The 15,543-nt window shown below is 40.0% G+C and overlaps 1 protein-coding gene and 1 long non-coding RNA gene across 2 annotated transcripts; both read left to right on the forward strand.

Moving 5' to 3' along the window:
* The first annotated feature begins 941 nt into the window (after positions 1–941).
* LOC118559030 lies at positions 942–2,009 on the forward strand. The gene is made up of 2 exons (XR_004928604.1): positions 942–1,059; positions 1,153–2,009. It is a non-coding gene; the product is annotated as an uncharacterized LOC118559030 (long non-coding RNA).
* Positions 2,010–5,119: 3,110 nt separating this feature from the next.
* On the forward strand, positions 5,120–14,973 carry LOC118556283 (actin-related protein 2/3 complex subunit 1B-B-like). Its single transcript, XM_036129714.1, has 10 exons — positions 5,120–5,268; positions 5,785–5,907; positions 6,981–7,085; positions 8,993–9,215; positions 9,300–9,407; positions 12,432–12,668; positions 12,753–12,828; positions 13,873–14,072; positions 14,372–14,462; positions 14,542–14,973. The coding sequence occupies exons 2-10, from the start codon at positions 5,844–5,846 to the stop codon at positions 14,578–14,580; spliced, it is 1,143 nt and encodes a 380-aa protein (XP_035985607.1). The 5' UTR covers positions 5,120–5,268; positions 5,785–5,843; the 3' UTR covers positions 14,581–14,973.
* The last annotated feature ends 570 nt before the right edge of the window (positions 14,974–15,543 follow it).

Genomic DNA, 15,543 nt, shown 5'->3' on the forward strand with positions numbered 1-15,543 from the left:
TTTTTAGTTATTTTTTTTAAAGGCAGATGGATACAGTTGTTTGTCCAAAATCAACAACTTGTTTTACGTAATCCTGATTTTAATTTTGACACAAATAATTGTTCCAAGACCCTTTTTCAGATCAGCCCTATCTGGGATTCTCCACATATGGCGTTTAGGTTTTTGAACTTCCGTCCGTCCGTCCGTTGTCTTCCGCTTATCCGGGGTCGGGTCGCGGGGGTAGCAGCTTCAGTAGGGAGGCCCAGACGTCCCTCTCCCCAGCCACTTGGGCCAGCTCCTCAGGAGGAATCCCAAGGCGTTCCCAGGCCAGCCGGGAGACATAGTCCCTCCAGCGTGTCCTGGGTCTTCCCCTGGGCCTCCTCCCGGTGGGACGTGCCCGGAACACCTCACCAGGGAGGCGTCCAGGAGGCATCCTGACCAGATGCCCGAGCCACCTCAACTGGCTCCTCTCAACGTGGAGGAGCAGCGGCTCTACTCTGAGTCCTCCCCGGATGACTGAGCTCCTCACCCTATCTCTAAGGGAGAGCCCAGACACACTACGGAGAAAACTCATTTCAGCCGCTTGTATCCGGGATCTCGTTCTTTCGGTCACGACCCAAAGCTTGTGACCATAGATGAGGGTAGGAATGTAGATCGACCGGTAAATCGAGAGCTTCGCCTTTTGGCTCAGCTCTCTCTTCACCACAACGGATCGGTACAGCGCCCGCTTCACAGCAGACGCTGCACCAATCCGCCTGTCGATCTCCCGCTCCATCTTCCCCTCATTCGTGAACAAGACCCCAAGATACTTGAACTCCTCCACTAGGGGCAGCACATCCTCCCCAACCTGGAGAAGGCACTCTACCCTTTTCCGGTTCAAGACCATGGTCTCGGATTTGGAGGCACTGATTTTTTGAACTTCCAACAGCATTTATTTAGCAGGCTTCTTCTTCCTTAACCCTGTTTTCACTCTTCTGCTCCCTTTACAGCCAAGTGTCTATCTATGAGGGAGACAAAAGGGATTGTCGCAAGTTCTGCACCACGGGCATCGACGGAGCGATGACCATTTGGGACTTTAAGGTGAACATATTCACATATTTAATGTATTTTTGTTTTGTTTTTCACTTTACATCTTCCAGCGTTGACCTTCTGTGTTTGTTTCTTCCTTCTCAGAGTCTAGAAGCTTCTATCCAGGGCCTCCGCATCATGTGAAGAAATCTTTTGAATAAATGAAGTTGCTGCAGCCTCACTTTTCCGTCTCCCCTCCCCCAGTCCTCACCCTCCCCCCCCTCCCACCCCACCCTCCTCTCAGCCCCTCCACTTGTGTGGCGCAGGCAGCAAAATCTCATAACTGACCACCTAATCGAGTGTCTGAAGCACTGATCAGACCATTAAACACTCTTATGGGCGTGTCCAAACACACACACATACACACTACACACACTAAAGCTGATGTGAGATCACTGATTACTTTTTTTTTCTTTTCTTTGTTTGCTTTTAAAATGAAGGTTAATCAGGTGTAAAAGTGGAAAGGTCTTGTGACACGTACTAAACGTGATATGAAATGTGTGTTGTTGTTTTTTTTTTTTTTTATGTTATCTAACCTCCAAGTACCAAAAGGTGAACACTAAAGCGCGTGTTTTATCCAAAATAAAAATCAAAATTCCAGGCTGTATTTCGCCGCGCTCCAATCCGAACGTGATCTCCTGTGCAGGTGTGGTGAGCAACGTGCGATTGTTGGTCCTCACCGAAGGATCGTAAATATCCTTCAGCTGGTGAAACTGTGGTTTATATAATGACCAGGGGTGTGTAAATGCTCTGAGCACACGTTGACGGTTGTCTCGTAAGAAACCTGTACCGGATCGGATGTTGGAGAAGAGAAAGCAGCTGTTGAGACTGTGCAGCGTTACAGCTGGCCAGCACTGTTCTCTGTAACTACCACACTAAAACCACACATGACGGAGGATTTCTATGTAACTGATTATGAGGTAGAAATGAAATAAAAGCTGAATTACATTTACACTACACGACTAATCTCACTGTCCTCTTTTTATTGTGTACGTTTTCTGACTGTGTGGCTATGTTTCAGTGTCTCACTTGGTCACTCGAAGGTATGTATGTGAAATGCTGAGGTAAATGGTTACTAAAAATACTGTTGAGTTGTATTTTTTTCATTACTTTATATTTGCTGCTCCACATTCCTTCATCAAATACTTTTAAACTGTCACCAAGACTCATAAATGGATCCTGGCTTCTGATTGGTTAACCTACACAGCTGAAGTAAAATGAAGTCAACACAATTCTTAACAATTATGCGTTGAATAAATTATGTTTTAAATAATTACAACTATTTGAATTATCACTAATACTTTATGAATGGTACAATGACCAATAAAAACCTAAACCATACTGTTCTTACAAAAAATGGACCGATTGGGATTATATTTGTGGTCAGTCTGTTTTCTCCTTGTCTTCTCCAGTAGAGCACTAATGTGTGTTGCTATTATAATAAAGCATGTCCTGCCTGCATCAAACTCACATTACTTAATGTAACTAATGAGAGAAATGTAATGAAAAAACACTATCCTGTGAGACAAGAGATGAATGAGCATGCGCAGCAGCAGATTCGAGAAGTTGCGTTCACTGACTTGTGGAAAATTTGGCTGAAGATGAACAACTTCAAGTATTTAATTGTTTGTGTGACTAAATTCTGCAGGTGATCGTTTTACATGCAACCTGAAATTGATTTTGCAGATATGTCTTTGTTGTACTAGTAATTATTTAGTTGTACAAGTTAAAAACAAAATGGCTGTACAACTTCTCACATCATAATTTACTTGCTTTTACATCCACAATACAAGCTCGGATGTTTTGAAATATTTTTACCTTCATAATAGAGCGCCCCCTTGTGCTAAGCACAGTGTAAACACTGTAAAAACAATTAAAAACATGTTTTCATACACTTAGCCTCTTTTTCCTACTTTTCTGACAAAATCAAAATTCATTTTTAGATAATTTTGAGTTGTGCACATAATTTCCCTTTGCTAGATTTTTTTATTTATTTTTTTTATATATAAACTGTATGACTTGGGTTAGGCTTCTCAGCAGTTTGCGGGACTTTTGGCCCATTGCTCCTGACAACTTGAGTCCGAATTGTTGGCCGCCTTGCTCTCACACAATGTTCAGGTCTGCACACCAGTTCTCTGTAGGACAGAGATGTGTCGTGGTTAAGCCACTTTGTAACTAATTTAATGTGTGCTAAGGGTCAAGGTCCACTTCAAAAACCCATTTGCACGCAGACTTTAACTTTCTGGCAGATAATTTGAGATGTATTGATATTTTTACATAATGTTTTTTTCTCTCGGCATTCCATCCAAGTTCAACAATCCCGTACTTTGGCTTTGCAAATAGGCTTCCAAATGTTTGTATTGCCAGACCACAGGTCTTGTCTCTAGAAATTAAGTTTCTTTTTCAGTGTGCATTTGCAAACTTTACTCTGGCTCTCCGTGTTGCTTTTGGAGTAATGGCTTCTTCCTTTGTGGGTGGCCTGCCATGCTGCCGGAGTCATTACTCTATGGATAATGACGCTCTTACTGTATCAGCCAGCATCTCTACAAGGAATTTGGCTTTTATTCTGTTATTGATGCATTTCACACAAAATCTAATTCATTTCTGGGACATAGAATCGGTCTCCTTCCTGAACAGTTTGATGGCTGGAAACTCCCATGGTGCTTATACTTGCATACCATATTTTGAACAGATGAAAATGGCACGTCCAGGCATCTGAATGTAACGATCCTCAGTTATCTTCCACCTATCTGATTACTTTTTAGATATTTCATATTTACTTTAGATATTTAATAGATTTTACCTACTACTTGGGCCAAACGAATAGAGTTGGCCCTTGAGTGACGTGTCAAAGGCGTCGGCCTTGACTTTGACTCCCTACACCAAACTGTTTCAGTCACTGATTCAGGGAGAAGTCATCAGGACACTTAACCAACCCTACCACTGTTTTTTTTTATTGGTCTAGTGTAATATTCTAATCTTATATGTTATGTTTTCATTTACTGTATGAAAATGTATCATAAGAAATAAGGGTTGAAAACTGTAATTATTCTATATAAGGTGTTTCACTAAATTGAGTGACTGAAATAAATGAACTTTAAGTAAGATAATAATCCCAATAGAGATAAGCGTGTTGGAAAATGGATGACTTACACACAGACTGACAACTTTTTCCTGTCAGATATGATGGTTTTCAGCTTTGAAAATGAAAACATGACATTTATTACATATAACCGGCAAAAAAAAATTCATACAGAAATGTGGGCTTAATGAAGCGTATGTTTAATACCTCATTAAAGGTTATTTTTCAAAAGGTACTTTTGATCTGAGCAAGGAGCCTCATTGGAACAAATTCTAGTTTAATGAATATTCCTATACTTTTGAGGCGAACATGCTTCATACTGTAAAGAAGTGCAGATTTGGTTTGAGGAAAACATGCATACCTGATTAAAAAAAATATATTCCTGACACTAATTCCTGAAATCAGTCTAAATTTGTGTAGCTGAAACAGAAGAAACTGCCTCAAGAGAGATGTTTTTCCCCCCTGAGTTTCTATTTGTATTTAAAAAAAAATAATTTAAAAACCCAGCTTCATTCAGGTGGAAAAACAAAGCTCTTGGGTATTTGGATGAATTCAAAGTAGGTCAAAATGTGCAGAAGCACCCTCTATGTTGGTCTGACCCCATGCTTTCTTCTTTTCTTCTATATTTCAGTCCTCCTCCTTTTCAAGTTCTTTCTTTATGCAGACGTGCCCACACGTCCCTCCCCTTTTCTTCAGGGTTTCATGCTGTTTTGTCTCTCCTTTCACTTTGCGCCTCCTCCTTTTGATGAAAAAAAAATGAATCCCTTTGATTCTTCTCCCTCCACTTTTTACTTTTGGCCTTTCACATTCACCCTTTCACCTTCACTCCTTCAAAGAAAAAAAAAGAAAAGTTAAATCCCATTAAACATGCATTTTTCTTCCTAAAGCTACACCCACAACCCCAAACTGCAAACTTCCTGCTTGTCTGAGTTTGCCTTCGCCCTCCTCCACTTCCCCCTGTCAACTTCTCCACCCCTCTCTTTAGCTACAGCTCAGCTCTTCCTGAGCTCACTCTTGTCGTTGGCGTTCGCGTTGACTGGCCAGAGTCCGCGAGCTGAGCACCCTCTGCCTCTCCCTGCCTGTTTTTACCCCCTCTCTCCCATCACTGCAGCCCCATTCATCTCCCGCCTGCCCTCCGGGTAAGTAGCCCATGATTTTTTATTTTTTTTCCAGTTCACTGAACTTATCTTGCTCACACACCCACATGAACATTTTGTAAGGACACCATGAACCAAGGGAAATAAGTGTACTCAGAGAATTAACATGTGTTTATTATGTAAGGTTTTCTTTAAGCTGTTTGTAAAGCAGAGGACTGCATTTTGAGGGTTTTTTTTATTACTTTTTGCCTAGTTTTCTGTTCAGACTGTTAAGTGTGGTTTGCTTCAGGGATGTGTGCTACCCTTGACCCGCATAGTTCCTTACATTCCTCTGAAAGTCTGGATTTCATTAAAACTACCTTATCTGGATACATTTTCTATGCCACACTATATTATCTTGGTTAGTGTTTTTTTTATTCCTAGTTTGGATCATTTGATGGCCTAATGCTATAAATATCTGTTAATTATTGACTATTTAATCATTGTTTGCCCCTCTCTTTTGCTTCCTCTTCTAAACAACTGTATTGTCACTTCTCCTTTTTTTTGTTAATCTCTCAGCCTACAAGCCCCTGGTTCCCCTCTCTACTTCCTGATCTGATTCTGGCATCTGATTGGCCATGGCGTACCATAGCTTCCTGCTGGAACCAATTAGCTGTCATGCATGGAACAAAGATCGGACCCGTAAGTCTTGTTCGAAAAACTCTTTAAATTGTCTCATCTTTAAGCTGTCTAAACCCAACGGTGCGTCTTCCTCCGGCTGAAGTCTCATGGTGCCATCGGCCGAGGCTTGTGATTGGCTCCCAGGTGGGAGAAGGTATTTCCTGTTTCCTGCAGCAGGGTGGGTGGTGCCGGGGAACTTCTGAGAGGCTTTTGTGGACCGTTAGCTAGAGGAAACCAAAGCCTTATTTGGCTATTTTTGATCAGTGCTTTGGTTTCTGAGCAATGCGGATGCAAAAGACATCTGCGATCGAGTCATTCTCCTATATATTTAGTTCTGTACACACCTTGCAAAAAATGAACCCTTGGGTTGATTCATCTGTAGAAGAAAATGCACACAACAGCACTCATACCACTCTTCTTAGACAAACACTTCCTCTGAGTCATCTGCAGACTAAAACCTGAGGGGTTTGCCACAGTTTATATAGAAAAAGACGCTACTGTTCTCACGCACTGTCTAAAGACACAGTGTACGCTGCCCCCAGGAAGAGACCGCTTCAGGCATCCAGTCAGCTGCTCGGTTTCCTTCCACTGAGCATCCTCTCTTTGTTTGTGTTGATGCATTTGGCAGATGCTTTTGTCCAAAGCAACTTACAAATGAATATGTACACAACAGAGGAGTAAGTACCAAAGCTGACAGAAAGCTACTTAGAAGGAAAACCACTATTCAGGTTCTGTCAAAGGTGATGGTGTTGAGGGTAGGAGATACTCTCTGAAGAGTTCAGTCTTCAAGAGTTTCTTGAAGACTGGCAGGAACGCCCCTTTTCTGGTGCGTGAGAGCATTAAAGGAGATAGGTTCCATTAAACACTTTGTAGGCCAACATCAGGGACTTGAATTTGATGCTGGTGTCTGAGGGTCGCCGGCAGAGCTTAACGAACAGAGCGGTTGATGCGTGCTCTTTTAGGCTCACTGAGAACCGAGTCGTTTTACTGTCATCTGATGGACTATTTATGTTGATAAGCAACTGCGGTACCCAATAAAGTGGCCAGTGGGTGTATGTTGCTGTGTGACGTTTAAATGCTGTTTTGTGTTCCAGAAATTGCCATGTGCCCCAATAACCATGAGGTCCACATCTATAAGAAAGACGGGACCAAGTGGACCAAAATCCATGAGCTGAAGGAGCACAACGGACAGGTCACAGGTGAGAGGATTTACTTTTCTCATGTAAGAATCTCTGAAATGCACTTCCACTCATCATCCTTGTGATGTTTTTAATGAACTACTCTTTTTGGGGTTGATAGTGGTTTTAAAAAAAACAAGAAGACCGTATTTATTGTGGATTTTCCCCAAGTCAAAAGACTTCCAATATATAAGTACACCACACTAAAATTTGTATAAAGGCCTCTTAGAAAGAAGTGCCTCATCCACGCACCTTTTGTTGCTATCAATAAGTTTGTGGATAAATTCTGGCAGAATATTTTAACACTTATCAAAAATCATATAGTTCATTAAAATTACTTGAATTCCCTGCAAGAACTTGGCTTCTAGAGGCCTGCCTGCTTTGTTTGACCAGAACCAGTTTTAATTTGAGTTTGGCATCATTATCCTTTTGGAGCACATCGAATTTATCAGAGTTATAACTTTCATAAACACATCCTCCATCTCCATTATTCAACCCACAGTACGACGCTACCGGCACTATGCTCGACAGTTGTTTTAGTTTTCTTTGGTTTGAAAGCATTACCTTGACTCCACCAAATATTCTTTTTGTGTTTGTGTCCAAATTATTCTGTTTCTGTCTTGTCTTACTATAAAACCTTTCTTCAGAAGGTATTTGGCTGATCAGTGTGGGAAGGTGCAGATTTATATCATCCTTGAGGAAGATCCTTTTTAAAGAAGATTGTTTTTGGGTCAGGGCCTCTTTTCCTGGTTGACACCTAAACCCGAGCCTTTTTTGTGTGTGGGTTTTTTTTTTTTTTTGTCCTTCTACACCACAACAGAGTGCATTGTTCAGTAGACTAGACAGGAATAACAGAGTCTGTGTGTATGAGAAAGCCCTGGCACGTGCGCAGTACAACTGCAATCAGTAGAAATTAATGCACACAGCATAACGGATGTTGACTATTTTAAAAACCACGGTGGTGGTTTTACAATTCAAAGTGACCTGAAGCAAGAGCTGAACCTTTTCATCTGTCCTGGTGAACATCTGAGGGCTTGTTTTTTAGTGGTTGCACCTTTTTAAGCAGGAGGTGTTTGTATACATCCACATGTTGAGTATCAAAGAATATACCGCCCACTAGGGGTGTGGCAGGGAAGTTACACAATTTTTTAGCTCTTCTACTAGTGTTTTGTGTACAGAGATCCTAATTAAAACGTTGTCATGTGGATGTGTTAACAGAAATGGTAAAACAGTCCCGTTTTTAATGGGTCGTTATGATGTAAACGCGGCATAAGTTGGATTTAAACTGGTTTCACTGTGGCCAGTGACACTGGCGTCCCAGTAGCTTCCAACCTGTGATTTGTTTGATTCTTGATAGTTTGAGTTATCTTTGAACATCCTAACCTAACCAATTATATTTCCTCTGAGGGTGAGCCTTCATCTTTTATGGTTGATACAACAGGACAATGATCCTGAACACACATCAAAATGGATAAAGCGGGTTAACAATGACCTTTTGAGGCGGCCCTGACCTCAACTCAGAGAAATTGTATGAACAGCGCTTTAAGCTGGATCTCTACCAACCACATTAAGTAAAGTTTATCATTATTGCCAAGAGCGTTGGTCAAATATCCAGCCAGAATAATAACAAAAACTTGAGTATATCTATGAAAAGTGTGTGGTCGATGTTCAACTTGCTTATTCAACATTAAACAAATATTGGTGGAGAGTATGTTTTTTGAGTCTGTGTGTAATTTGACTGTGTGGATTAGTAAAAACTCACAACAAATTCAAAAACGGGCACCCATTTTTTGAAAAGATAGGTTCAAGTGCAAATATTGACATCCCAAAATTAATATGACACTCATGCTGATGATGACATGGTAACTCCCCACCAAAACTGTACGGCTTGTGAGTGCAGAATGCTGAAAAATGTATCTTCTCTACAGGTATTGATTGGGCTCCAGACAGCAACCGCATCGTCACTTGCGGCGCTGACCGTAATGCTTACGTGTGGACCCTGAAAGAAGGAACATGGAAGCCCACCTTGGTCATCCTCAGGATCAACCGGGCTGCTCGCTGCGTGAAGTGGTCACCAAAGGAGAACAAGTTTGCCGTCGGCAGCGGCTCGCGGCTCATCTCCATCTGCTACTTTGAGCAGGAAAATGACTGGTGAGGTTGCATAGAATTCATGTCTATTCATCTGAATAATAAAAGTTAGTAGAAAACAGGAATGAGTGTTTCTTCCACCTGCAGGTGGGTGTGCAAGCACATCAAGAAGCCGATCCGTTCTACAATCCTGAGTTTGGACTGGCATCCTAATAATGTCCTGTTGGCTGCTGGATCCTGTGACTTCAAATGCAGGTATGTGCCTCCACTTATTTTTTTTCATAACTCTAGAAGCCAAGTTTAAAATGAGCCACAAAATATCATAAACCTTAAACGGAATATATCATGCTTTTAAATTCTTCCTTTTCACATTTAAATAATTCAGCTGGTTTCTGTATAAAGTGAAACTATAATGTTTTGGTCTGAATTCCTCGTTATTGTTGCCCCACGTTCCCCCTTTTTACCCCTGTTCTGACTCCGCCCCCCTCTAAGTCACAGAGACTTCCTCTCCACCCAGTTCGGCCATTTTTGTAGTATGCTGGGGGACGGTATAATGAACCGTGTGGGTTAATACGCCCAATGACCGAACATTTTCACTAATCCACTTCCGCTCGGGCTACAAAAACGTGGCAAGAAATAAAAATGGCGGATGCGTAGATTTGGTTAGCCGGAAGTCCATGACCTTGTTTAGCAGCTATACGGTAAATACTGTGATGTAATTGTTCAAAAAACGTGATAGAGAACAGAGAACTCTAAATGGCTTGAAAAATTTGACCTGAACAGAATATGAATATATCAATGCAGCACCTGGACAGACAAAATTAAACATTTCTGCACTTCTAGAGACTCCAAGTGCTCAACAAACCTAAAAAAAAAATAAAAAGGGGATTATGTATATGTCCCCTTTAAATTAAGCAATTAAGGATGTCCCGATCAAGATTTTTCTGTTGCTGATACCAATCAAAGCAGATTAGGCATTTGCAGATACCGAGTCCTAAATCTTTTATAAAGATTATCAAGAGATCCATATAGAGGCTTGGAAACCCGGTAGCTGTAAAGTGCAGTAAAATGCGCTGTATTTCATCAGTCTTATATGATCTACATTTGTATTGCATCCCACTTAACTCAACAATGATGTTCAGGAAGTTACAGCATCTCCTGTTATTCTTAAACAATACAGATACTTTGCTGCAACCAGAGGTTCTGCAGGACGGTCGAAACATGCGTTGTGTTATTGTTTCTAAAGACCAATCTGATTCAGCACAGCTAGATTCTTTAACAAATGCGTTTTGATCCTGCTGCCAATAATTTTATGCATAGCAGTTTTCTGAAGCACTAGGCTAAAGCTAGCATGTTAACTGTTTTTAATACAACTGGTACCACTTTACAATAAGGCTCCCTTTATAGAGGCTTATAAATGGTTTGTAGACATATTATAATTGAATCTCTAATCACTTTATAACTCATTAATAACTGTTTATTATGCATCAAAAAAGGGCGAGAAAGAGACAAAACTGACCGGCTTCTTGCCAAGTAGTGAGCCAAATCTATATTTTACTAAAACGTTTCAAATGATTTATATTTCATCTGGAGTTGCTATACTAAATATCCCTCAGAGAAGTACAAACTTGTCAGCTCAATAAGCATTTGGAAACATAATTCTGTACCATGTAATATTCTACTTTTTCACTGTATTATAAACATCCACAACTATCCAAGGTAGCCTTACTTTAAAGTGTACACCATGACATAAAGTAGAATATTATGGTACATGGAACAGAATTTGTTTCCAAATGCTTATTGAGCTTATAAGGTTGTACTTTAGACTAAAATATTTAGTATAGCAACTCCAGGTGAAATATAAAGAATTTGAAACCTTTTAGCCAAATATAGAATTGTCTCACTATTTGGTCAGTTTTGTCTCTTTTTCTAGCTCCTTCTCACCCTTTATTAATGCATATTAAACAGTTTTTTAATGATTTATAAAGTGTTTACAGATTAATTAATAACATATCTACAAACCATTTATAACCCCCAGAAAAGGGAGCCTCATCGTCAAGTGGTACCAGACAACCTTTTCCATTTTAGCCTCGTGAAATGTTTCAGTCTTGTTGATTGTGTCCAGAAAAAGTTATAGAAAAAAGCTTCTCCTTCATCAATGTAGCTCTTTATTCTAAATCCCATGGAGGTTAGTGACTAGCGTTTCAGCTACTCTCTGGACCCATGGGGACAGCTGTCTGGGCGCAACACAAAGCAAGTTACGTGACAGACGGGGATCTTTAGCAGCCATTACAGTCTTTCTTTGACCACTGTAGAATGTGAAAACTACCTAAACTGGTAGTGGAAAGCCCAACTTTGTTAGCTCAGCAAAATAATGCTGCCTATAATTCATTTTGAAAGCAACAAACAAAAATATTTAGGAATTTGTTTTAAATCAGCTGCACAAATTGTTACTGCATGGCTCGCTATGCATGCAGCAGCAAACAGGCTTAAATCGGAGGCATTTTTTTTTTTTTTTAGAAAACGTTTCAACATCTATTCAGGAGTCTTTGTCAGTCCTGGTGGCTCGCACTTTTCAAGCCTGTTTGCTGTTGCGATGACCCGGATAGCTGAGAATTTGCACAGGCAATATACTACTGGGATTTTTAGAGTGATTTCTAGAGTGATTGTTTCAAGCTGTATGCAAACGAAATTTCGTTCCGTACGCACTTTGTGCACACAAAATTACAATAAAGCTATCTGTCTATCTATCTATCTATCTATCTATCTATCTATCTATCTATCTATCTATCTATCTATCTATCTATCTATCTATCTATCTATCTATCTGATATATAAAGTTCAGCTTATTTAATTAAAAATACACTATTGTTCATACGCCTTGCTTCAGAACATCTCTGAAAGCTAATTATCACATATAGCTTAAGCTGTGGCATAATCTTTTTTCTTGTTTTTTTTAAGAAATTTTAAAATAGGGTTATGTGACATACGTTTAAACGCTTAGATCGTTTGCTGTAGTAGATACTGCCCAGAGTGATGTAAATGTAGAGAATCAGGAAGAACTTTACTAGATTTTTACTCCTCACTGGAATTATTACTTAAATTAAGTGCTGATTAAATTAATTTTTTATAAAAAAGAAAACGTCTGTGTGAGTTTATTTTGCTATAATCATAGATAAATCTTTTTAAGGCTTTCTGTACGTCTTTAGCTTGGGTGCCACCAAATGTGGCGGACGCTGTAGATGTTGATGAGAGCAATGCAACTTGTCTGCTGTGCAGGGTGTTCTCAGCCTACATAAAGGAAGTAGAGGAGAAGCCTGGCCCAACTCCTTGGGGCAGCAAGATGCCGTTTGGGGAGGTGCTGTTTGAGTCTGGAGGTTCTGGAGTGGAGGGTCCAACCTCGGGAGGAGGCGGCGGCTGGGTCCACAGCGTGTGCTTTTCGCATTCTGGCAACCGTCTGGCCTGGACGTCCCACGACTCCACAGTGTCCGTGGCCGAGGGAGGGAAGACGGGCACGTAAGAGAGGGCGGGACAGCACACTCGGGGTGGTAGCACGTGTTTTAGAATTAGACCTTTAACTTTTTTTCATGACTTTTCCAGGGTGACCAGCCTGAGCTCTGAGACTCTTCCTCTTCTGTGTGTCACCTTCATCACTGAGAACAGCTTAGTTGCTGCTGTGAGTGTTCAACACAACGCGTACACTTATTTTATGCACATACTTAAGTTAATCATCCCACACATAAAATTTTGTTACATCTCTATTGGCTTAATAAGTATTGAACACCCCTTGAACTTTTCCACACGTTATTTTACATTTCTGCAGCTCATCCAGAGTTACCATGGGGTTCCTGGGTTTTGCTCTGATTAAAGTGCTCCTTGCCTGGCCTGTAAATTAAGGTGGACGGCCATGTCTTGGTAGCTTGTCACGTGTGCCTTTGCACACTTTGCATTTTCAGAGGATGGATTGAACAGATCTCTGTTTGACAATCCCAGTTTGGGATTGTTTTAAACTTTGCTTTAAACGTCTCAACTTTATCCCTGACCTTTCTGCTGTGCTCCTTGTTGCTGTTTGTTCACAAATGAGTTCTATTACTGTTACTATTACTAAAAAATACCAAGGGCTTCACAGAACAGCCTAAATGCCTATGCTTAAAATCTTGTCCAGTATTTTGTGGTATAATATTATAAACTATGCATTCCTTCAACTATTATGCACCAGTCTTTGTTGCTCCATCAGATTAAATCCAAGTAGAATATGTTTTTCCTTTGTGACTGTAGGTCAATAAAACACGAAAAACATTAAGGGAGTTGAATACTTTTGGAAGAGTCTGCACATTACATAGTGCCTGTGACAGGTTTATTTGCAATTTCACAGAAAATAAACACCTTTTCATTGTGCTCTCTGCTGTGTATAAGGAAAACATTGAAATGTATAAAGAATTTGTTTTTTAGAAATATACATTCTGATTATTCTGTTGGCTCAGTAAAGACTGACCAATATTTTGTTTTCAGAAGCAAAAGCAGATGATTGTTTAAAAGAAAACAAACAATGTAAACCAGCTGTAATTTTTTTTATACAGCTCAAGACAATTAAAATTTTCCGTATCTAGTTCTTTCGTTGTCTGTCTGCTTCAAAAAACCAATATGCGACAGTGTAATAGACAGTATCTGCTCATGTATCTGTTTTGCTTCAGTAAATTGGATTCTTCTGATTCTTCAGGGTCATGACTGCTACCCGGTGCTGTTTGTGTACGACGGTGCCAAAGCCAGCTTGACCTTTGGTGGCAAGTTGGACGTTCCCAAGCAGGCAGCCTCAAAGGGCATCAGTGCCAGGGAACGTTTCCAGAACCTGGACCGTCGAGCCTCTGAGACCCAGAGCACCGAGAAGGACTTGAACACGCTCCACAAGAACAGTATCAGGTCAGAAGATCTCAGTATCTCATTCACAAAGCAAATAACTCCAATGATTCCCCAGAGGCATGGCTGTGCATGAAAAAATGCGTACTTACTTGTACTTAATGAGCCAGAGATGGAAATATTGCTTTAATGGGTGTTTCCTTTTTAGTTATAAACAAAGAGAAGGCATTCTTATTTTCAGATCTTATTTGCAAATCTCCTAATCTTTTCAGTTGTTTAAAAATCCTTTGGTTCAAACTTCAGGTTGTGATCACATCGCATTTCAGTGTGCAGACTTTGACTTCTCTAACCCTCCATTTCAGCCAAATCTCAGTGCTGGAGGGAGGAAGAAACCAGTGCACCAAGTTCTGCACCACTGGCATGGATGGAGGAATGGGCATCTGGGATGTCAAGGTAGCGCACATACAAGCCTCAGCTCAGATTCAATTTCTAATCATTTGACACGTTTACATCTTCGCCGTTATCTTTCCAGAGTCTGGAGTCCGCTATGAAGGATCTGAAGATAGTGTGAGCTGAACTACGCATTTCACCACCAAAGCTTCTGGAGACATGAAGAAATCTGCTTATGTATTACAAAAAGCTTTTTCGCTGTATTTTATTCAAGTATTCCTTTATACACGTAGTGAAACGATCAGTTCAATTCGAACAGTGTCTGTAGTCCCTCTGAGGCTTTTTGCTGGCTCATTTGATTTGTTGCTGTACAAGAGGGACTGACCTCAGGTCTGCAAATGGTACTTTATAAGCTCAATTAGTATTTTTAAAGGAGCTGGATGCTTAAAGTAGCTTTTATATGTTTTAATCACAGAAGAAAGGCTGCAGTACTTGTATTGAGAGCTTATGCTGGTCATAACATGCCTTTAATAAATGATTGCAGTTGAAGTGCTCAACTTTGCATGAGTCTGCACCACTGTGTGTCTCTTTGTGTACGCTTTCACAGTTTTTTTTTTTTTTGTGTGTTTTTTTTACTTTTTACTTTAAGTTTTTATATTGTTGGAGATTGAAAATTCTCTACATTTATTAGATACATAAATGTAACAAGAAGAAAAAGAAAAGAAGAAAAAACACCTCGTATACCTGTACAGCTTATAAAACAAAATTATTATTTTACTAAATAAACAAAGCAGCATTGCTTCAAAACAGTTTTCTGAAACAACAACCCACTTTTTCAAATTGGTAAATACATTTCAATATTAAGCCACCTTTAGTCAAAGAGTTCAGTATTCATTTGTAGAGCAGAGGTCAATTTTTCCATTATATACATACATGATGAATTCTCTGTTTCCATTCTGTTATTGTTGGTGAATTCAAATCTTTCCAATTCACTGTAGTTACCAATATTAAAATATATCTTTGATTTGCATTGAAATCCTGGTTTGACATAACCCCTAGTAAATAAAACAGAGAATTAAATCGAACCTATATTCCCAGAATCTTCTCAAACTCCATCTTGATATCTCTCCAATATTTTTGGATA

This window comes from Fundulus heteroclitus, unplaced genomic scaffold (genome assembly GCF_011125445.2).
Source record: "Fundulus heteroclitus isolate FHET01 unplaced genomic scaffold, MU-UCD_Fhet_4.1 scaffold_205, whole genome shotgun sequence".
Lineage (NCBI taxonomy): Eukaryota > Metazoa > Chordata > Actinopteri > Cyprinodontiformes > Fundulidae > Fundulus > Fundulus heteroclitus.

Coding starts and splice junctions, on each gene's coding strand:
- LOC118556283 (XM_036129714.1), top strand. CDS start 5,844: ATGGCGTACCATAGCTTCCTGCTGGAACCAATTAGCTGTCATGCATGG. Junction 5,908..6,980: donor ATGGAACAAAGATCGGACCC/GTAAGTCTTGTT, acceptor TTTGTGTTCCAG/AAATTGCCATGTGCCCCAAT. Junction 12,829..13,872: donor AGAACAGCTTAGTTGCTGCT/GTGAGTGTTCAA, acceptor CTGATTCTTCAG/GGTCATGACTGCTACCCGGT.